This window comes from Euprymna scolopes, chromosome 12, assembly GCF_053919585.1.
Source record: "Euprymna scolopes isolate OS-2025 chromosome 12, ASM5391958v1, whole genome shotgun sequence".
Taxonomy (NCBI): Eukaryota; Metazoa; Mollusca; class Cephalopoda; order Sepiida; family Sepiolidae; genus Euprymna; species Euprymna scolopes.
Genome location: NC_136493.1, coordinates 99,771,798 through 99,796,797, shown reverse-complemented (window position 1 = coordinate 99,796,797; position 25,000 = coordinate 99,771,798). Strand labels below are relative to the sequence as shown.

The 25,000-nt window shown below is 27.2% G+C and overlaps 1 protein-coding gene across 2 annotated transcripts in view; it reads right to left on the bottom strand.

The window, feature by feature from the left end:
• The window catches only part of LOC145291446 (uncharacterized), a 297,918-nt gene that overhangs the window by 176,103 nt on the left and 96,815 nt on the right, over positions 1–25,000 (bottom strand). Inside the window, exon 1 of one of the 2 annotated variants that reach the window (XM_080137290.1) lies at positions 11,615–11,812. The exons of the other annotated variant lie outside the window; for it this stretch is intronic. Coding sequence (XP_079993416.1) covers positions 11,615–11,709 — 95 coding nt within the window. The 5' untranslated portion in view covers positions 11,710–11,812. Of the gene's footprint in view, positions 1–11,614; positions 11,813–25,000 lie in introns of those variants that run through there. 2 annotated transcript variants of the gene reach the window in all.

Sequence of the window (25,000 nt, the reverse complement as noted above, 5' to 3'; positions counted from 1 at the left end):
ATATATATATACACACATATATACACACACATATATAGATATATATACACACATATATACACACACATATATAGATATATATACACACATATATACACACACATATATAGATATATATACACACATATACACACACATGTATAGTTATATATATACACACATATACACACACATGTATAGTTATATATATACACACATATATACACACACATATATAGTTATATATATACACACATATATACACACACATATATAGATATATATATACACACATATATACACACACATATATAGATATATCTACACACATATATACACACACATATATAGATATATATATACACACATATATACACACACATATATAGATATATATACACACATGTACACACACATATATAGATATATATACACACATATATACACACACATATATAGATATATATACACACATATATACACACACATATATAGATATATATACACACATATATACACACACATATATAGATATATATACACACATATATACACACACATATATAGATATATATACACACATATATACACACACATATATAGATATATATACACACATATATACACACACATATATAGATATATATACACACATATATACACACACATATATAGATACATATACACACATATATACACACACATATATAGATATATATACACACATATATACACACACATATATAGATATATATACACACATATACACACACATAGATATATATACACACACATATATAGATATATATACACACACATATATAGATATATATACACACACATATATAGATATATATACACACACATATATAGATATATATACACACATATATACACACACATATATAGATATATATATACACACATATATACACACACATATATAGATATATATACACACATATATACACACATATATATATATATCATTTTACAAAACCAACAGTGCAATGTGGTCTACAAAGTATTGTGAACTAAATCACTACAGGGAGTCGCATGAAGCTTCCTAACGGTACATTGCTGATTGTCCTTAACTAGAGCAGGCAGTCAATCTATTTCCTTAGGCGATTTCGCTTGTTTCGATGACGATAAAAGTATGGGGAAAGGAAACATTTATTGATCCTCAGTCAATCCTTGACAACGTCACTGCTAGTATATTATATAAAATGAGCAGTTTGGTTGAGCGTTAGTGTGTCCCTTATGGAATCGGAAAAGGCTGGGCCGATTTTTTAAATTTTTACACGAATGTACTTGATGTGTTTGAGGGTGTTCTTGCATAGGTTTTATATCAGAATGCGTTTGATAAGTATCGAAACGCGATTGTCACAAACAAACATTAAAACAGGCAGTTTTATTTGGACCAAAGTAAACACTTTTATACAATCTAACATGACAAGTGCTTTTGAGAACTGTAACACCGCACAAGCAGCAAGTCCCAACTTATAAAATCAATTGTAGATTCTAGTCACTTACCAAATTAGTAACTATTTTGGAAAATTAATGATCTATAGCTCTCTGCACAGAACTGCGAAAACTAACGTCTTCATCTCTCATAGCCGGGGCGTATGAGCGACTGGAGACCGTGTAACTTCCTTCGAATAATTATTAAAGCAAATTTAGCAAGATTCTCTAAATTTAAATTGTTTCTTAAGACCATTTTAGCTTAATCCATAAAATGTAGACATTTTCCAGATTCAAAACTATCTAATTGATTTGGATCAAAATTGAAATAAGGGGTTTAGATGGTGGTTAACATCATATCTTGATTTTTAGGAAATACTGGTGGTCTTGTGATAAACGGAATCGACTGACGACATGGGTGTTCCATGTTCGAATCCAGTTCGTTCCACTAAAATCACTTTCGCTTAGGATGTTGTTGACAACCTTCACATGGTCTCTCCCGTAAGTATCTGATGTCTTTCTAGAAAAAAAAAATTCTGGCTAGATAAATATCAGGGAAACCAATGCACACAAAATCTTTGGGGGAATTTGGTCTTTCATGGAAATGGTATTAGCCTAGTTTATTGTGATTTTCATTTTTTTTAATTACATTTTCACCCCAAACAAGGCACAGTACCACTTTGATGTATGGGGCTACTACCAGGGACATAAGTTGCAGTGATACTATGTAGGGAGTTGAGCGGCAAGATGTATGTTTACATTTGAACTTCTGCATATCAGTACAGTTGGGGAAGCAGGAACCCGGAGGGAATTCCAAAGTCTAGCAGTTCTGGGGAAGAAACTGTTAGAGTAGAAGGCTTTCTTACATCTAGAGATCTCTACTGTGTAGGGGTGGGACTCCGCTGCTTGTCGGGTTTATCGGGGGTATTTACGTCGAGGGGGGCACAAGGAGTTGTAGTTCGTCGGCGCATTCATCATTAAAAAAATTGTAAAACAGACAGAGGGATGCAATACTTCGTCGATGGGACAGAGGTTGAGGCTTAGATGACAGTTCAGGACCTATCAGGTTGGCGACTATTTTTTTAACCTTGTCCAGGAGTGAAAGACTACTAGTAGCAGATGCACCAGCTCAAATGTTACAATACTCCATACATGACCAAATTGTTGTGTTTATATTGAAACTAACAGGCTGCCCGGCGTTGTCTGGTTGTAAAATACGTATAATTATTATATTTTAATGCATACAGACATGTGCATGTGAGTATTATGGTTTTTTAAACAGTTCACTCCTTGTACGTAAAAAAAAAAAAATACTCGGGCTGAAATCGAAATCAAAACCTAAAGACAGTAAGTACGATAACCATCAGACAAGAGTGACACGATCTTCAAAAGGTGTTTTCAAACTACATATTCTTTATATAAATAATATGTGAACTATTCACGCATGCGCATTCGTGAAACAGTTAGCAAACAACAATATCCGATGTATATTTTTTTTCAATTTTGACCTGTTAGCAGCAGTTTTTTTTTTCTCAAATGAAACGGATTAAGAAGTTTTCCACATGTCTAAATATTCTATATACCAAATTTCAAGTCTGTACATCAAAAATCCATTGAGTATATAGGTTGAGAAGTGTCCTCACACATATTCTCACTTTTATAGAAATATAACTAAAATACTTAAAACACTGTCTTTGCTGATGCAGATTTCATGTTATCAATCTGTGTAGATGTTCCTATTTACAATGCCTCCCCCACGGGACAGAGTTAGACACCAGGGTCGTTTTTTTTTAATGTGGAGAAAAGGAACAAAAATAAAAAGTGTCTCAGTCGTGAAGGATTTCTCCTTCACTGACAGAACAAGGGTACAAATTTAAAACCACTATTTGATAACGAGTAAAACTTTACTAATAAAACGTGTTTTATTTTTGCATACAAATCAATATTCAAGTGTATTCTAAAAGACGGATGGAAATCACAAATATATGACAGATTAACAGTAACTATTTCTATACAGTTTCAACTCATGATGAAGCGAAAACAAATCTTTAAACTAGTCTCAAGTTAAGCAGGAGGTTCTTTCTTTTGCATGTATGTCTTTTAGCTAGTGATGGGACGATGTCAAGATTTTTCCAGATTCCGATGCAATTACTTATTACGTTCTTAACTCCCGATTCCGATACAATTAACGATCCCGGTTCTAAAATTGTCTTATTTGATTAGTAGTAGAATTTCATTTTTATCTGCATTCATTTTTTGATGAAGTGACATACAGGGAAGGAATTTCAAAGTCTTGCAGTTCACGGGCATTGGTTGACATCTACAGTGGAACGTGTGCTGTGCTCCTGCTTGAAGGGTTAGTCGAGGTATCTAAGTCTACCAGCCGTGCTATATAGTTCCTTTCATCAATTGGATGCATGCGAATTCTAAAGCAATACATCTTAATTATATTCTGAAAATCCCCTTAATAGAGAATTGAACATTTAATCCTAAAATTTTGCTTAACCTTGGTAATTATTTCCGCCTTTTTCTATTATGACACTGGTATATGTCGCTTGAATCGTCAAAATGACACAAGGTATTAATACACCTAAAATAACTTGATATATTAATCAAAATTTGCTGCCCACTAGATGCGAACGGCTTAACATGAACGTGCAGTAAACGGAAAGATTTGATTTAGAGTCATTATCTGTTTTTATATATAAACTATACCTACCCGTGACCCGTTGGGTCAGTATATGTTATAGCTAGCTGTGGTATAATGAGTATACAGAATTAATGTATAAACACGCAAAAATTGAATGCACGCGCGCGAAAACAAATGTGGTAACCAAGGAAAACAATACGGAATACATTGGATAATAAATGCGTAGACATCATTGCCCATAGATTAAATGTAAAACCACTCTAATGAGTGGCGTAATCCGTTGAAAAAAAAAATTGAAAAAGAAAATCAAAAAGAAAAAAATACAAGGAGGGAGCGTGCATTTTACAAGTCCAGAGTTTGTGTGTGTGGGTGTTTGTTAACAGACTTAAAAATATCAGGAAATAATAATTAACTAGTTAAGTAATATTTAATGGCGACACCTTTTCAAAGCAAATCTTGAAGAAAAAAAAAATGAAAAGTCCTCATATACACGTTTTGAAGTGTTTCTAGGTATTTTTAGATTAGTTGGAATTTATGATTTCACCCCCCACCCCCCACCCTATTTCTGCTCTCAGCCCCGCCACAAAACTTGACCAAATTGCTAATAATTACATGTCTAGTTATGTTGCCAAGAAGTGGAATCTCATTTTTTTTTAATTTATATAAAAAAGTGATCCCCCAAAATATTAAATTTTAATTATTTAAAAAAAAATCCCTTCTTTAAAGGCTGTTAAAACCTATTATCAAAAAAAAAAAAAAATAGATTTTGATTTTTTTATGGAGATAAACTACGCTGGGTTACATCGTATTAAAAGAGATTAACTTTTAAATATGTAAACTGATCAAATAGTTTGTTTTTTTTACATTAGAAAAACATATTTGTTTTGTTTTTTGTTTGAAAACTATTCCAGCTTGCAGTGAAAAATACAAATAAGATAATCGTAAATAAATAATTTTGAACACGAAAAACGTAGTTTTTTTTTTTAATTTCTAGTTTTAATCATGTACAACGTGGGTAAAGAAAATATTTTTTTAAATATGTAGGTGTACCTGAACAATGTTTGTCCTTTTTAAACTATTTCTGCTGATTATTTGACACTAACCATCCAGATTATAAAATAATTGAAAAAAAATAATCAATATTCAACTATTTGAAAAGGAGTTCAGTTTCACATACAACGTTCTAGTAAATCGACACCCCATTTTCAGGGCCGATTTACAGCCCCGATTTGGCGCTGGCTCCTTCACTCTTCCCCGCTATTATTATTTTGTTTTCTATTTTTGTGACTTTGAGAAAATTTCGGTTTGCCACGCTCATTTTTTTTTTTTATTTATTTACGACTTTTTAAAAGATATTTTTGTATTTAACGACCCGCGCTACTTTTTTACTGATTTTAAGGTTATATTGTCTGTTTTTGTCTTGAGAACACATTTAAGTGATACGTGATAAAATTAAACTAAGAAAGCCTCCAAGGCACTACTACAAGCACTAACTTAAAACTAAGGAGGTCCTATTAAAAGCACTATTAAACCAAGTTTTATCTCCCACCTCCTTGAAGTAGAAAATATGTTTTAAGTCAGGCCTGAGAAAAAATAAATCGTCAAAATCATCAGGAGCGCTACTAAAAGCAGTAAATATTGTTATAAATATGATTATAGCTATATATTGTATATTTAAATCAGTGTAAACACGTTAAAAGAAGTTAAAACAAAAAGATATTGTCGACCTTGTGCATGCTTTGAATTGTAGCTTTTAATATCGGACTTAAGACAGGGCAGCCCGGAAATAAGAAGACGATTTTTTTTTTAAACCGGAAGTTAGAAACTGGATAGACGGCTTAAAAGCCTAAGCAAGCAAGCTGGTCGGAGTTTTATAACTATATATATATTTATATATATATATATATATATATATATATATATATATATATATATACTTATGTAATTCGACAAACTTTTAATACTTTAGCTTCATCTATCGTATCCAAGATTTTTACAAACTCATTGTGAGATTTAATCTATACTGTGCCATTTCTTCCTATTAATCAACAAGTGTCATTCTTACCGGGATAGTTTTTCCGGTACCATTTTTTTCTTAAATTAGTTATGATGATCACTACATTTTATTTTAACCGGTAGTTAAAAATCAATCAATATGGTTTTATAAGAAATAAAAATATTAAGTTTTAAATGCAGAAGAAATATTAGAGAGTGTAAACACATTTATTTAATAGGCGTTTACTCTAATAGGCATGTATGGAGAGTAGACTTTGTTGCATATGGGCTAATAACGGTCAACGTCAAAATAGGAAATGCCTTCTGATAGTTTGATCGATTCTTTAGCGACCCAGTGTGAAAAGTATTTATGAAAGTAGAGATAAGGAATAAAAAAACGTAATTGCTCGTATATTCACTATTTCTTTTATAATTTATAACCTGAACCAAGCTGAAAGCCACACAAAGATTATCGAACAACTGAAACAAAGCTCATGACAAACGAACTAATTCACCGTTACGTACACTTGTCTCTTTATATTCTTGGTCTCTTTCCATAAAACGGGTGTTAGGTTGGTGCAAAAACGATGTCGTTTTTTACGTTCAATTTCGTCAAAAAAAATTATTTTTGCACCAACCTAATAATTTTACAAGCCGCTAAGAGGCCCCTCATTAATATTGAACCAAAAAAATATGTAGTTCAATTTGGAGGGGGATTTTTCTTAAAGAATGCTATTTAAAATAACGTAATTATTTCAGCACGTTTCGTACTCTTCTGCATAAGTACCCAGAGCTCTAATAGTAGCTAATTTTCTTTTACAACAAAAAAGCTATAATGACAAATTAGGGAAATCAAACAAAGAAAAACAAAATAAAAACACCGATAATTTCATAAATATTGGCAAACCAAGAGAGTACCATATTCATAGTTAGCAGCAAACGCTGTTTGATTAGATTATGTCCCTGATATTAAATTTTATCAGTAATAAAACTTCCTGCGAGAGTTTCAGTTTCCCAAGTTTATTTATTTATTAAATTGTTAGCTGAAAGTAGAACATTTAAAAGAACCTTTCTCTTCATGTTAAGAATTGCTTTCTAAGTAATAACATTATTTCAGCACAACCAATAAGCTGCAGATAATTTAGAAAGCCATTCTTAACTTAGAGGGGTGCTTTGTTGACTATTCTGTACTCCAACAATTTAAGCAGAAAGTTTTTAAGATCAGGAACTGAATCTGAACAAACACCGTTTGTTGTTAACTTTGTTGTCACGTACTCTTCTAATTTGCCAAAATATTCACTATGCAGTTTTATAAATTACCAGAAAATGTTTAAAAATGAAATTTAAAAAAAATTGCCAAGAAAAATAATTATTATTGCTAATTATTTATAAAAGCTAAATTCCAACGATTTTTTTCTTTTACTTTTAAAATTTATTCATTTTTCTATTCATTTGTGTTTGAATTATTTTGGTGGAATTTTGTTCCGTGGGTTTTGTCTGGTCACCAACATAAAAGCACCTGATGCTTCAAAATCTCAGTGATTTAGAATGTATTAGAAAGATCAAAATTACACTGATTTTATTATTAATAACTTTACCGATCGACAACGTCAGGGTGAAAACATTGTCGAATGAAGGATTTAGAGAAAATACTTACATTTTTCTTTTTTTTTTTTTGTGAATAAGATTTTTGAAATTTCGGATTTGTTTTACTGTACACATAAATTCGAAAAAGTTTTCAAAAACAAATATATACCAAATAAATTATATCAAAGGCAAGATAAGTTACTTTTCTACCTAACTGGATAATTTTTTAGTGTTTATTTAATTTAACATGTTTATTCAGCTCGAAAAACATACAGTGCTAATCGATATATTTGAAAAAGACAAATAGAGGCGATCTCGCTCTAGGATAGGCTAAGTTTGGGAAAATGAGTTAAAACTAAAAGAAACTATACAAAATACTGTAAGAAACTCGCTCAAAATATGTTACCGTGACATAAGCTGGCATATATTGAGTGAGTTGCTAACATTATTTTGTATAATTTTTTAGTTTGAACTCATTTTCCTAAACAACGTATTCAACAGCGAGCTCGCCGCTATTTGTCTTTTTCAAGTATACCAATGAACACTGCATGTTTCCGAACCGATTAAATATTTTACATTAAATTAAAATCACTAAAAAATTTCCAGTTAGGTAGAAAAGTAACTTATCTTACCTCTGATAACATTTATTTGTTATATATTTGTTTTTTGACAACTTTTTCGAACCTATGTCTATTTCTTTTCAGTTTTTTTTTCTCTTATTTTATTTTGGCAAACGCTAAAATTAGAGCTTGGTTAAGATCTTTCAAAAAACTCGTAAAATTGTGTGTAGGCGATTTAAAAAAAACACACACACACACTTTTTTATGCATTAATAGAAATAAAAACCCTTTTTAACATTTTTAAAATTATGACAGAAATAAGCCGAAATGGCCGCTATTGTGTTTGATATCTTTAAGTCTCGATAATGGGTTAAAAATAAAATAAAATACTAGTAGAAAATCGGCAAATAAATGTTACGGTAACATTTATTGGGTGGATTTCTACGAGTAATTTGTTTTATTTTGTTATTCTTAAGTCATTATGCAGACTGTAAATAGGACCCTATCGTGGCGGCCCTTTTTATTGTTCTCACGTAACGCTCAATTGTTGTAATTTGTACACCAGTTTTGGTAATTTTCTGTACTATTTTTTTTTTAAGTAAAAATATATTTGGTGCAAACAAATTAAAAACAGTGGCCGACAACGATTAAATCTTTGAATTAAGTTTCCATTTTTAAGACTTAAAAAAATAAATTGGATTTAGATAAATATGGCGGCTATAAAATTTTATTTAAAATTTTCTCACATTATAATATCATTCAACCACGGTAGTGGTTGAATATATGCTTAAGTCCGAAATTGAATGAATCGAGACACATTCAAACCCCCACCACTAGTTCCGTTCGCAACCAAATTTCAAACAGGTTATATAGTTGGATAGAACACCTCATTAGCTACATTTTAAAAAAAAAATTTCGAAAATTGGTTCAGTAGAAAAAAGTTACAACAAAATATGTGGGTTCACAAACAGGAGAGTAAGTACATAAGTGACTAACGGTTTTTTTTTTATTTTGCATAACTTTTTTTGTATATTTTATAATATTAAAATAAAAAATAGATTTTATTAAACCTGGAAAAGTAAAGGACAAGAAATTCAACCTCGAAAAGTAAAGAACAAGATATTCTAGTAAAGTAAAAAATAAGAATTTTTTAGACTTAAAATATTGCAGCTAAAAAATGAATTAAATGATCCTAATTATGATATAATAAAATTATTAATTTTTATGTAAATTATAAAATTATTAATTCCATTTACTAACTAACTAACTAATGAATTAATTTTATTCAAACAATTTTCACTACATAAATATATGCAAATAATAGGGGGAAATAAGTTCAATCCAGCGACTGACACCCTTTCTAACTCAACAATACACAACAACATATGCAAATAATAAATAAAATATTTATCAGTATTCAAATTTTATTTTTAGCTGCAATATTTTAAGTTTAAAAAATTCTTATTTTTTACTTTACTAGAATATCTTGTTCTTTACTTTTCCAGGTTGAATTTCTTGCCCTTTATTTTTCCAGGTTTAATAAAATCTTAAGAATATTACTTTTCATGCGCGTATTTTTCCATATAATATAAATATTTATGATAAAATAAATAGATAAAGCGTTGTCATTTTTCTTTTAGGTGTTTCTACAAAATTTGAATTTAACCAAACCGACATTTTCCAAATTAAAGCTAAGTGGCTTAGCCTTATTTTAAACTAGAGGAAGGGCTTAGCTCGCACTTGTCAAGCAGTCATAATTTTCTATTGAAAAAGTGTCATTTTTTCCTATTTATCCATTTTTTTTTACCTATTTATTCATTTTTACCATGCCATTTTTACCGAGCATTTCTACCTACCTGGATAAGTTTTGTGTACATATTTTAAAGTGCTTATTTAATTCGAAACATAAGTAGTGCCGAGATGGGAAGTTAGAATGACAACAAGATGACCGACATCAGTCGTTCAGCGGGGAAGTATCGATAATCGCTTTAATCATGTAAACAAAATACCGATAGAAAGTCACCCGATAAATGTTACGTTGACACCAATTTTGTGGATTTCCACCGGTATTTTGTTTATTTTTCGAGGTTTCAATCATTACTGACACTCTGAAGAAATGTTCTTGACAACCATGTTGCTGTCGGGTTATCTAACCAACTCAGCACTACTTTTTTTTCGAACCGAATAAACGCTTTAAAATATATTAAAAAAACATAAACATTGCATAGGTAGGTAGAAGAGTAACTTATCTTGCTTTTGGTTACATTTATTTGTTATATATTTGAATTTTTTTTTTTACCTTTTTTTTTTTTTATTTTTATTTTTTTAACTTCTCGAGAAAATACCCAAAAATTAAAAGAATCATTTCCGAAATCATAAATTAGGCTTACTGTTTTCCGATTTCGATACATGAAAAATAAAAAAATAAAAAAACGTTTCGATTTTTCGGATTCCCGATTCCGATTGATCCTCCCAACCCTAGATTTTGTCTTTACAAAGTTTAAGCGCGCCATGTTAGTTCACGGCGTCAGTATTATAATGCCAAATAAATAAGGCTCATATTCTAATAGGCCTACAACGCTTCTTTATAGCACTTCCATTTATAAAGAGCATAACCCAGACGAAATGCGGTTTTTATTGAATCCAGCGAAGCATGTAAATTGCCAGGTCATTATCACTAAAAAGAATAATAGCGGTATATACGCCCGCCCAACCACCTGCTACTTGTTTAAGGAGTGTCGCGACAGATAACCCCTAAATGATCTTCCCGATAGAGAGGGTCGCGAAAAACAGCAACGGTTGAAAGCGGTGACAAATTTTCACAAGGAGTAACCACTAAAAATGTATTTAACTACGCGTATTACCTACATCGTTCTTAGTGGTCAACTCGTGTTTTATTTCTCCATTCTTTTGTTAAACGTTGAAGGAGCAATTAAATCAGGACAATGGAGCTAAAAGCAATGGCAGCGCTCAAAGTAAGCTGACCGCCGGCGTGTTCTTTTGATGTAGGTATTTTGGGGACTCGACCCTCACCTGTGCTTGGGTCACTTACACCTTTTAGATTAAGTGTTAAGCGCAATAGAAAAGCGAGACACTTCCGTAAACGCCTACCAATTATCGAATCATTTGGGCACTTGTGCGGTGATCCCAAATAACAAGTTGAAAGAAACCGTATTAATCTATTCACCGTGGTCAAGGAAGTATAGTTGTCGGAGTGCTCTTAAAAAAAAAGAAAAAGTATGTGTTCGCGTCGTGCGCACACATAAACTACATTAGATTTTCCGGGTGGATATTCAAAAGTTTTCTTAATAGTGAATTCGTCGAGAACATATGGAAATACGTTACAAAAAAATTGTTCAATATTTTCTCTTTAATTTCTCACCTTTCATAAGCGATGTTTCTAACTGTGATTGCCGCCAGATTCATCTTCTCATGGAATAGACGGGTTTTCGTATTCTGGCCATGTCCTTGCCACATTATTAAAGCCTAATAGACCCTGGAAAAATCCATCAACATAAAAGAAAACCGTACGATAAGCTTTTTAGAAAAAGACATGGCAAATACTACTCTATTTAAAGTAATATCGAAATAATGATAGCTCTGTAATCAAGACAGAATCGTGGGCCATTCCATCTTTTAAAGGTTTATATATATATATATATATATATATATATATATATATATATATATATATATATATATATATATTAGAGAGAGCGAGAGAGGAGGGGGCAGGTCACTTCGTTTTGTCGTTCGTCCATTGTTTGGTCAGTTCAATATATAGATATATATATATATATATATATATATATATATATATATATTTATATATATACAGATATACATATCTATATACATACAGACATGCATATTTATATATAGATATAGATATACATAAATATATATATATATATATATATATATATATATGTATGTACGTATGTATGTATGCATGTGTATATATTTCTTTAGCCCCTAAAAGTGCCAACGAGTTTTTACAGCTGCATATGTACATAAATAAAAGTATTCTAAACATAATTAAAGCAGTTGCTAGTTCTCGCAAGCATATTAGAAGGCTAAAGGAATCACACTGACAAAGGTGGAGAAATGCTGTTTTCTAGGACCCGCTCCATCCATATAACACCATTAACTACTTTTTTTTTATTTTGCCTGATGTAGTATTTTTTAGCTTCATACATCTAGGGGGCTTCATATCTTGTCTGGATCGATTTCCATAAAAAAAATGTCGGGAACTTTAATGTTTTTTATATAAATATAAACAGTCAGTCAATAAATGATAGCAAATAAGAGTTAATTAATAAAAAAAAATATCCGTTTTTTTTTGTTTGTTTTTACTCATTTTCATTCCAAACACGGCATATTGCAAGTTGAACGTGAAGGGTTACTATTTGTGATCGTATTTAACAGAGGACTTAGTAGAGTTGAGCAGCGAGATACACTAAAAGAAGCAAGAAACAGGGAGTGAATTCCAAAGTTCAGCACTCTGAGGGAAGAAACTATTAGAATAGAAGGCTCTCCAGCATCTAGATACCTCAACAATATAGAGGTGGGATTTTGCTGCTTGCGGGACTATGCACGCCGATTGGGAGCATAAGTGCTATCAGTTAATCAGAGAACATTCCATTAAAGTTCTCGTAAACAAAACAAAAACACGCATAAGGATGCGATATTGCGACAGAGGGACAACGATTGGAGCTTGGCCGATAGTGCGGGAGCTAGTAGAGTTAAGACTATTTTTTCGGATTCTGTCTAAGAGTAAAAGACTAGTCGCAGATACTCTAGCCCAAATGTACAACAGTACTACATTCCTGGGCGAATTATTGTTTGTAAAGGCATATTTCAACATCAGTATTCAAATTAAAAGAATGCTAACTGGATGCCCTGCGAGTTTGGGAGGCTGAAGGCGGTCTCAAGGCGTTTTCATAACTCGTGGCGGTACATAGGTAATCGGAAATTAACTCTTGCATCAATTAGATGAACGTATCAATTTTATGCCTTGTAAATCTCCCCCGATGCCAGCAATCTTTATATTCCCATAGCTTCATTCCTTGAATAAATAGATTTTGTAATTCCCTCACTACTCCATGTTTCCTAGACTGTACTAACATGTAAAAAATTCATTTGAATAAACGTTAATACGCAACTCATCAGTTAGAATTCCCCCCTTGTTAAACTGTTATATGTATGTATGTATGTATGTATGTATGTATGTATGTATGTATGTATGTATGTATGTATGTATAATAACTGTTGTATGTATGTATGTATAATAGTGATTAGGAAAAGGATTTTTTTTAATAAAAATTAAATCATAAAAGATTATTGAACTTTACTTGCTATACGTACCCGGCGTTTCCCGGGAGTTGAAAAATATTTCTGTTTTTTTTTTTTTTAATGTTTTAGATAAGGATTGCTTATTCCTACTATTGGTGTTTCAGATTACTTTTCTCATCTTGAGTGTTTTTTGTCTTACATTTTGGTCGAAGATGTTCTCTGTCTGTCATACACAGGAATTTGCACGAATTTTGAACGGTTTAAGGCTCGTAAAATTCGTACTAGAATTTTTTTTGTAAAGACTCGTAGCGTAGTGGATTAAATCATTGCTAAAATTCAGTTGTAAGTTATACGCGTCTGAAGGTTGAAGAAGGTGACACTTAAAACTAAGGTTGCAAATTACTTAGAACTTCTGTCCAAGCATGGCTGACGGAACGAGATCATGCTACCCCCGGTTATTAAATAGGGTTCCATTAAGATTCCCGACTTTAAAAGATCCACTAGTTCGACAAGATATACTTGAAGAATTTCGAAGGTTATATCGATAGAAACATTGTGAACAAAAAATCAAGACGAGAACAATAGACTGAAAACGTTAAATAGCTGAAAAACATGACAAATTACATTTGATGAATTTAATTTCGTAGACATATTACTTTTACAGATACGATTTTGTTTAAGTTCATGTTAATAATTGATTCTAATCAATTATCAGAAACAAACAAATATAATTAACGCGATGGCGAGAAACACATAGACACAGATACGCTTGAAGTTTCTAAAGATTCTTAAAAGAGCTTACAGATTTTATTAAAACTATGGTGTACGCATGTCTTAAAAGCCCATTGGATAGCTCTAATAGAACCGCGTGCGTCACGACCTAGCATTATCTGAGTTGGTGCAAAAATAATGTCGTTTATTGACGTTCAACTTCATGTCAAAAATCGACATTATTTTTACACCTACCTAATACGACACGAGAGACGAACGTTTTACTTGTGAGAAAAAAAAAACTTTTCATTCTCTGGTGAATGATATGGTATTATCCGAATCATGAATATTTCAATAAAAAAAATAAAAAAGAAAGAAAAGAAAATGTTTGCATCTTTAACATGTTTTAAAACAGTTTGTCTGTTTTTTCAAATTTTTGAAATCACCACAAATATGTCAACTCAGGTAACTTGAGTTGACATCTATTCAATGTAGTCTTCACTCTCAATCGCCGCTTCGATACAGGTCTAGAACTGGAAGATTGCCTTTGCCACAAGCGCTGGCGGGAGCTCGGTGAATACTCGGCGGATGGCGGCGATCAGGCTGGTTTTAGTTTTGTGAGAGGTCATGTTTGTGGTGTTCTCTATGTACGGCCAAACGAAGACTTCTATCGGATTCACGTTGGGAGAGGGGGGAGGCCAGTGAGAGAAGGGTGCACAGTCATAGCACTCCTGAAATCAATCCTGGGTCTCTTTGGACTTGTAAGCTGGCGCCAAGTCGTTCTGCCACACCTAAGGTCTGCCAGCAGCCACCTTATTGCACCAAGGGATCGCCACTCTTCAGCACATCCAGGCACACTTTGGTGTTGACTTTCAAGCCGACTTCGAAGATTTGAGGTGGCATGATGTGGCCCTCAATTGAAACCACATCAAAGACGAAAAAATTGTAAACAAATGGATGAAATATATCAAAAACTTTGGCAACAACACCCAGCTCTAGTCAATAGAAAAAAAGCCCAATTCTCCTCCACGACAATGCCCGACCGCAAGTTGTTAAACCGACCCCGCAGAAGTTGAACGTATTGGCTTACAAAACTCTACCTCATTCGCCATACTTTCCAGATATTTCACCTACCGAATACTATTTTTCAAGCATCAAGTTTCTGTGTGAGAAATGCTTCAAAACTCTAAGCAATATCAAAAACCCGTTCAGCGACTTCATTGTCAGCATAACGCAAGATTTTTTTACGTTACTGACAAAAATACACTTGTTTTGCGTTGGCAAAATGTGTTGATTCTGATGGTGCTTCTTTTGATCAATAAATTCTTCTTTGAACCGGCATATTTTCATCAGAATTTAAAAGTGAAAAACGGCAAGAGATTTCTTGTCAAACGGATAGAACATTTTAATTTTAAATTCTATGCATTTATGCAGAATGTAGAAACTATGCAGGGATGGAATTCAGTGTAATAGCAAAATGAAACCACTCATCTAATAAAAAACAGAAAAAATGAATAAGCAATTAAATAGCACTAATTTTTATTTATTGCGAACTAATTTTTATTTATTGCGAACTAATTTTTATTTATTGCTAACTATTTTTTATTTATTGTTAACTAATTTTTATTTATTGCGAATTAATTTTTATTTATTGCGAATTAATTTTTATTTATTGCGCACTATTATCCTCATCCTTTCTTAGTTGTTTCACGACGTTTCGACCAACTATTCCTCTGGCTTTCCTCAGGTAGTAATCGCGACGGATAGGAACTCTGAATCTCCTGACTGCATTCACTGCAATTACTATCTTTCGTAGTTGTTGTCGTCTCACCACATTTGGCCTATGTCCGGCCTTGTGTAGGATTGAAACCGCTATCTTCAGACAATTCTCACCTGGAATCATAGAGATTCAACGTCTCTATCAACGGTGGTGAGACGACAACAACTGCAGAAGGCAGCAATTGCAGTGAATGCAGTCAGGAGATTCAGAGTTCCTATCTGCCGCGGTTACCACCTGAGGAAAGGCAGAGGAATAGTTGGCCGGAACGTCGTGAAACAACTAAGAAAAGACGAGGATAATAGTCCGTAACAAATAAAAATTAATAAATAATACTCATCTCAATGAATTCCAATTAAAATAATATAAATAGCACTAGTTTATCAAGGGAATATGCAAATTAGTTAACTTTCATGTAGTCGCTCTCATGTCGATGACTGAGTATATTAAGAAGATCGTTTAAAAATGTTGAATACAAGAAGTAAGTTTTTAATATGAATATAAGAGGTAGAAAAAGTCTACATACGTATATAAATATATATGTTTATGCAAATATCGGTTTCATAAAATATCTTTTGTTTTCATACAAATATCACTTATATCAAATTACTTTTTTATACAAATATTTGTTTGGATTTTTTTTTTTTTTTTGCAAATATCTATTTTTATAAATATCGTTTTCATACAAATATCCTTTTTAAATATACCTAGTCTTTACCAATCTTGTTTTTTACATAAATATCGCTTTCATACAACTATTTTTCATGAACTATTGTTTTCATGAAATATAGTTTTCATAAAAATATTGTTTTTATAAAAATATTTTTTTCATAAAAATATCGTTTTTATACAAATATTGTTTTCAAAAATATATCGGTTTTATACAAATAATGTTTTCATAAAGATATCGTTTTTATACAAATATTGTTTTCATAAAATGTCTTTTTATACAAATATTGTTTTCATAAAGTATCTTTTTATACAAATATTGTTTTCATAAAAATATCGTTTTATACAAATATTGTTTTCATAAAAATATCGTTTTATACAAATATTGTTTTCATAAAATATCGTTTTATACAAATATTGTGTTCATAAAAATATCGTTTTATACAAATATTATTTTCATAAAAATATCGTTTTATACAAATATTGTTTTCATAAAATATCGTTTTATACAAATATTGTTTTCATAAAAATATCGTTTTATACAAATATTATTTTCATAAAAATATCGTTTTATACAAATATTGTTTTCATAAAATATCGTTTTATACAAATATTGTGTTCATAAAAATATCGTTTTATACAAATATTGTTTTTCATAAAAATATCGTTTTATACAAATATTGTTTTCATAAAAATATCGTTCTATACAAATATTGTTTTTATAAAAATATCTTTTTATACAAATATTGTTTTCATAAAATATCGTTTTATACAAATATTGTTTTCGTAAAAATATCATTTTGATAACAATATTGTTTTCATAAAATATCCTTTTATAAAAATATTGGTTTCATAAAAATATCGTTTTTATACAAATATTGTTTTCATAAAATATCGTTTTATAAAAATATTGCCTTCATAAAAATATCGTTTTATAAAAATGTTGTTTTCGTAAAATATCGTTTTATAAAAATATTATTTTCATAAAAATATCGTTTTATACAAATATTGTTTTCACAAAAATATTGTTTTATACAAATATTGTTTTTATAAAAATATCTTTTTATACAAATATTGTTTTCGTAAAAATATCGTTTTATGCAAATATTGTTTTCATAAAATATCGTTTTATACAAATATTGTGTTCATAAAAATATCGTTTTATACAAATATTATTTTCATAAAAATATCGTTTTATACAAATATTGTTTTCATAAAATATCGTTTTATACAAATATTGTTTTCATAAAAATACCGTTTTATACAAATATTATTTTCATAAAAATATCGTTTTATACAAATATTGTTTTCATAAAATATCGTTTTATACAAATATTGTGTTCATAAAAATATCGTTTTATACAAATATTGTTTTTCATAAAAATATCGTTTTATACAAATATTGTTTTCATAAAAATATCGTTCTATACAAATATTGTTTTTATAAAAATATCTTTTTATACAAATATTGTTTTCATAAAATATCGTTTTATACAAATATTGTTTTCGTAAAAATATCATTTTGATAACAATATTGTTTTCATAAAATATCCTTTTATAAAAATATTGGTTTCATAAAAATATCGTTTTTATACAAATATTGTTTTCATAAAATATCGTTTTATAAAAATATTGCCTTCATAAAAATATCGTTTTATAAAAATGTTGTTTTCGTAAAATATCGTTTTATAAAAATATTATTTTCATAAAAATATCGTTTTATACAAATATTGTTTTCACAAAAATATTGTTTTATACAAATATTGTTTTTATAAAAATATCATTTATACAAATATTGTTTTCGTAAAAATATCGTTTTATGCAAATATTGTTTTCACAAAAATATTGTTTTATACAAATATTGTTTTCATAAAAATATCGTTTTATACAAATATTGTTTTCGTAAAAATATCGTTTTATACAAATATTTTTTTCACAAAATATCGTTTTTATACAAATATTGTTTTCATAAAAATATCGTTTTTATACAAATATTGTTTTCACAAAAATATCGTTTCTATACAAATATTGTTTTCATAAAAATATCGTTTTATACAAATATTGTTTTAGTAAAAATATCGATTTTATAAAAATATTGTTTTCATAAAAATATCATTTATATACAAATATTGTTTTCATAAAAATATCATTTTTATACAAATATTGTTTTTATAAAAATGTAATTTTTATACAAATATCACTTTCATAAAAATATCTTTTTAATAAAAATATTGTTTTTATAGAAATATTGATTTTATATAAATATCGAATTTATACAAATATCGATTTCATAAAAAATATAAAATATTGATTCATATAAAGATCGTTTATATACAAATAACGTTTCGTACAAATATATTTTTGATACAAATATTATTCATATACAAATATCTATTCTTACAAATATCGTTTTATAAAAAGATCTTTTTTATACAAATATCGCTTTCATAAAAATATCGTTTATATACAAATATAGTTTACACGAAAATACAAGCTGGGCGCCTGGCGTTGCCCTGTTATAAAATATGCTTAAATATTATATTTTACTTCATGCAGATGTCGTAATTATGGTTATAGAGCCAAAACTTTCTGGAATATTGTACCCAATATATAGTAATGATTTTAAAAGTTTAAAAAACATTTACTTGCGTACCATCAGCTAGAATGGAAACCAAAACATATAGCTTTCCGGTCGTATAAGTTTGCAGATGACATAAGCTAGGCAAAACAGGCAAAACTAACGAAGAACTTTTTATTTAACATATGACTTTTATTTAACATATGACTTTTATTTAACATATGACTTTTATTTAACATATGACTTTTATTTAACATATGACTTTTATTTAACATATGATTTTTATTTAATATATGACTTTTATTTAAATATGATTTTTATTTAACATATGACTTTTATTAAACATATGACTTTTATTTAACATATGACTTTTATTTAACATATTACTTTTATTTAGCATATTACTTTTATTTAACATATGACTTTTATTTAACATATAACTTTTATTTAGCATATTACTTTTATTTAACATATGACTTTTATTTAACATATGACTTTTATTTAGCATATTACTTTTATTTAACATATGACTTTTATTTAACATATAACTTTTATTTAGCATATTACTTTTATTTAACATATGACTTTTATTTAACATATAACTTTTATTTAGCATATTACTTTTATTTAACATATGACTTTTATTTAACATATGACTTTTATTTAACATATGACTTTTATTTAATATATGACTTTTATTTAATATATGACTTTTATTTAACATATGACTTTTATTTAACATATGACTTTTATTTAGCATATTACTTTTATTTAACATATGACTTTTATTTAACATATGACTTTTATTTAACATATGACTTTTATTTAAATATGACTTTTATTTAACATATGACTTTTATTTAACATATGACTTTTATTTAGCATATTACTTTTATTTAGCATATTACTTTTATTTAACATATGACTTTTATTTAACATATGACTTTTATTAAAATATGATTTTTATTTAACATATGACTTTTATTTAACATATGACTTTTATTTAACATATGACTTTTATTTAGCATATTACTTTTATTTAACATATGACTTTTATTTAACATATAACTTTTATTAAAATATGATTTTTATTTAACATATGACTTTTATTAAACGTATGACTTTTATTTAACATATGACTTTTATTTAACATATTACTTTTATTTAGCATATTACTTTTATTTAACATATGACTTTTATTTAACATATAACTTTTATTAAAATATGATTTTTATTTAACATATGACTTTTATTTAAATATGACTTTTATTTAACATATGACTTTTATTTAACATATTACTTTTATTTAGCATATTACTTTTATTTAACATATGACTTTTATTTAACATATAACTTTTATTTAGCATATTACTTTTATTAAAATATGATTTTTATTTAACATATGACTTTTATTTAAATATGACTTTTATTTAACATATGACTTTTATTTAACATATTACTTTTATTTAGCATATTACTTTTATTTAAATATGATTTTTATTTAAGATATGACTTTTATTTAAATATTATTTTTATTTAATATATGACTTTTATTTAACATATTACTTTTATTTAACATATGACTTTTATTTAACACATTACTTTTATTTAGCATATTACTTTTATTTAACATATGACTTTTATTTAACATATGACTTTTATTTAAATATGACTTTTATTTAAGATATGACTTTTATTTAACATATGACTTTTGTTTAACATATGACTTTTATTTAACATATGACTTTTATTTAACATATGACTTTTATTTAGCATATTACTTTTATTTAAATATGATTTTTACTTAAGATATGACTTTTATTTAAATATGATTTTTATTTAAGATATGACTTTTATTTAACATATGACTTTTATTTAACATATCACTTTTATTTAACATATGACTTTTATTTAACATATTACTTTTTTTAGCATATTACTTTTATTTAACATATGACTTTTATTTAGCATATGACTTTTATTTAAATATGATTTTTATTTAAGATATGGCTTTTATTTAACATATTACTTTTATTTAACATATGACTTTTATTTAACATATGACTTTTATTTAACATATGACTTTTATTTAATATATGACTTTTATTTAATATATGACTTTTATTTAACATATGACTTTTATTTAGCATATTACTTTTATTTAGCATATTACTTTTATTTAACATATGACTTTTATTTAACATATGACTTTTATTTAACATATGACTTTTATTTAAATATGACTTTTATTTAATATATGACTTTTATTTAACATATGACTTTTATTTAACATATGACTTTTATTTAGCATATTACTTTTATTTAGCATATTACTTTTATTTAACATATGACTTTTATTTAACATATGACTTTTATTAAAATATGATTTTTATTTAACATATGACTTTTATTTAACATATGACTTTTATTTAACATATGACTTTTATTTAGCATATTACTTTTATTTAACATATGACTTTTATTTAACATATAACTTTTATTAAAATATGATTTTTATTTAACATATGACTTTTATTAAACGTATGACTTTTATTTAACATATGACTTTTATTTAACATATTACTTTTATTTAGGATATTACTTTTATTTAACATATGACTTTTATTTAACATATAACTTTTATTTAGCATATTACTTTTATTAAAATATGATTTTTATTTAACATATGACTTTTATTTAAATATGACTTTTATTTAACATATGACTTTTATTTAACATATTACTTTTATTTAGCATATTACTTTTATTTAACATATGACTTTTATTTAACATATAACTTTTATTTAGCATATTACTTTTATTAAAATATGATTTTTATTTAACATATGACTTTTATTTAAATATGACTTTTATTTAACATATGACTTTTATTTAACATATTACTTTTATTTAGCATATTACTTTTATTTAAATATGATTTTTATTTAAGATATGACTTTTATTTAAATATTATTTTTATTTAATATATGACTTTTATTTAACATATGACTTTTATTTAACATATGACTTTTATTTAAGATATGACTTTTATTTAACATATGACTTTTGTTTAACATATGACTTTTATTTAACATATGACTTTTATTTAACATATGACTTTTATTTAGCATATTACTTTTATTTAAATATGATTTTTACTTAAGATATGACTTTTATTTAAATATGATTTTTATTTAAGATATGACTTTTATTTAACATATGACTTTTATTTAACATATCACTTTTATTTAACATATGACTTTTATTTAACATATTACTTTTTTTAGCATATTACTTTTATTTAACATATGACTTTTATTTAACATATGACTTTTATTTAAATATGATTTTTATTTAAGATATGGCTTTTATTTAACATATGACTTTTATTTAACATATGACTTTTATTTAACATATTACTTTTTTTAGCATATTACTTTTATTTAACATATGACTTTTATTTAACATATGACTTTTATTTAAATATGATTTTTATTTAAGATATGGCTTTTATTTAACATATGACTTTTATTTAACATATGACTTTTATTTAACATATTACTTTTATTTAGCATATGACTTTTATTTAACATATGACTTTTATTTAACATATGACTTTTATTTAAATATGATTTTTATTTAATATATGACTTTTATTTAACATATGACTTTTATTTAACATATGACTTTTATTTAACATATGACTTTTATTTAAGATATGGCTTTTATTTAACATATGACTTTTATTTAACATATGACTTTTATTTAACATATGACTTTTATTTAAGATATGGCTTTTATTTAACATATGACTTTTATTTAACATATGACTTTTATTTAACATATGACTTTTATTTAAATATGATTTTTATTTAAGATATGATTTTTATTTAAGATATGACTTTTATTTAACATATTACTTTTATTTAACATATGATTTTTATTTAAGATATGACTTTTATTTAACATATTACTTTTATTTAACATATGACTTTTATTTAACATATGACTTTTATTTAAATATGATTTTTATTTAAGATATGGCTTTTATTTAACATATTACTTTTATTTAACATATGACTTTTATTTAACACATGATTTTTATTTAAGATATGACTTTTATTTAACATATGACTTTTGTTTAACATATGACTTTTATTTAACATATGACTTTTATTTAGCATATTACTTTTATTTAACATATGACTTTTATTTAACATATGACTTTTGTTTAACATATGACTTTTATTTAACATATGACTTTTATTTAGCATATGTGCCAAAAGAAAAACGGGTATCATCAACTTACGCCCGACAATGGCCAACGTTATTTTTTTTATTTTTAATATTTAGCAGCTATTTTACAGGCTAAAAATAAAACTGCAAGTGTGCTACAGGTCCAAATACTGTATATACCAAATTACAACTGTGTAGACAAAATATTCAGAGAGGAGTTTGGTAGATACGTTTCGCACACGCACTTTTATATATATAGAGAGAAAGAAATGAAAATATTTCCGTGTTGCTATCTTAAATTCCACACAATTTTGCGAAAATGTGGATACAGAATTAAGCATAATAGTGAAATGAAATTAATCATCTAACAAGAACGCATAAAAATGAATTAGTAGTTAATTAACACTCGTTTATAAAACTAAATATTCAAATTAATTAGCCTTCATGTAATCGTTCGAATGTTCACGACTGAGTATATTAAAAAAGTTCGTTTAAATAATTTTAAAATAGAAATAGTAGGTTTTTAATATCAATGTCAGAGTCAGTAAAACACTCAACTTTATAGGTATATAGATGGATCGATATATTGATACAGACATCGTTTTCATAAAATATCGTTTTCATTTTTTTTATACAAATATCATCTTTATGCAACTACTTTTTTTATACAAAAATTTATTTTTAGAAAATTTATATACAAATATCTATTTTTACAAATATCGTTTTAATACAAACATCGTTTTTGCATAAATTTTTGTTTTCGTACAAATATTGTTTGTATATAAATATCGTTTAGATTCAATTATAGTTTACATACAAATATCTTTTATATGCAAATATCTTTTCTATGCAAAGATCTATAAAATATCATTTTCATGCAAATCATATTTTAGTACACATATCCATTTCATACTAATATGTATATTATTTGAATATCGTTTCATACAATATTGTTTTTATTTTAATATTTATTAAATATTGCTTTTATACCAATATTGCTTTCATACAAATATTGATTTCATATAAACACTGTTTAACACAAATATTGATTTCATATAAATATTGTTTGTATACAAATATAGATTTTTTTCATACCAACATCGTTTTCCTACAAATATTGTTTTTTATATCGTTTTCATACAAATAATATTTTTATGCAAATATATTTTTCATACAAATGTCTGTTTTTTTACAAATATCCTTTTATAGAAATATCGTTTTTATATAAATATCGTTTCCATATAAATACCTGTTTTTACAAATATCCTGTTTATACAAATTCTTTCTACATAGAAATATTGTTTCATACAAATAGAATTTACATATTATAAATATTGTTTACATACAAATAATATATGTATGCATGTATAGTTTTAATAAAAATATAATCTTCGTGCAAATATTATGTTTATACAAATATCTGCTTTTACTAGTATCGTTTCTTGTGTCAAAACTGTTTATACACGCGTATCTTTCATATACAAATATCGTTTTCATGCAAA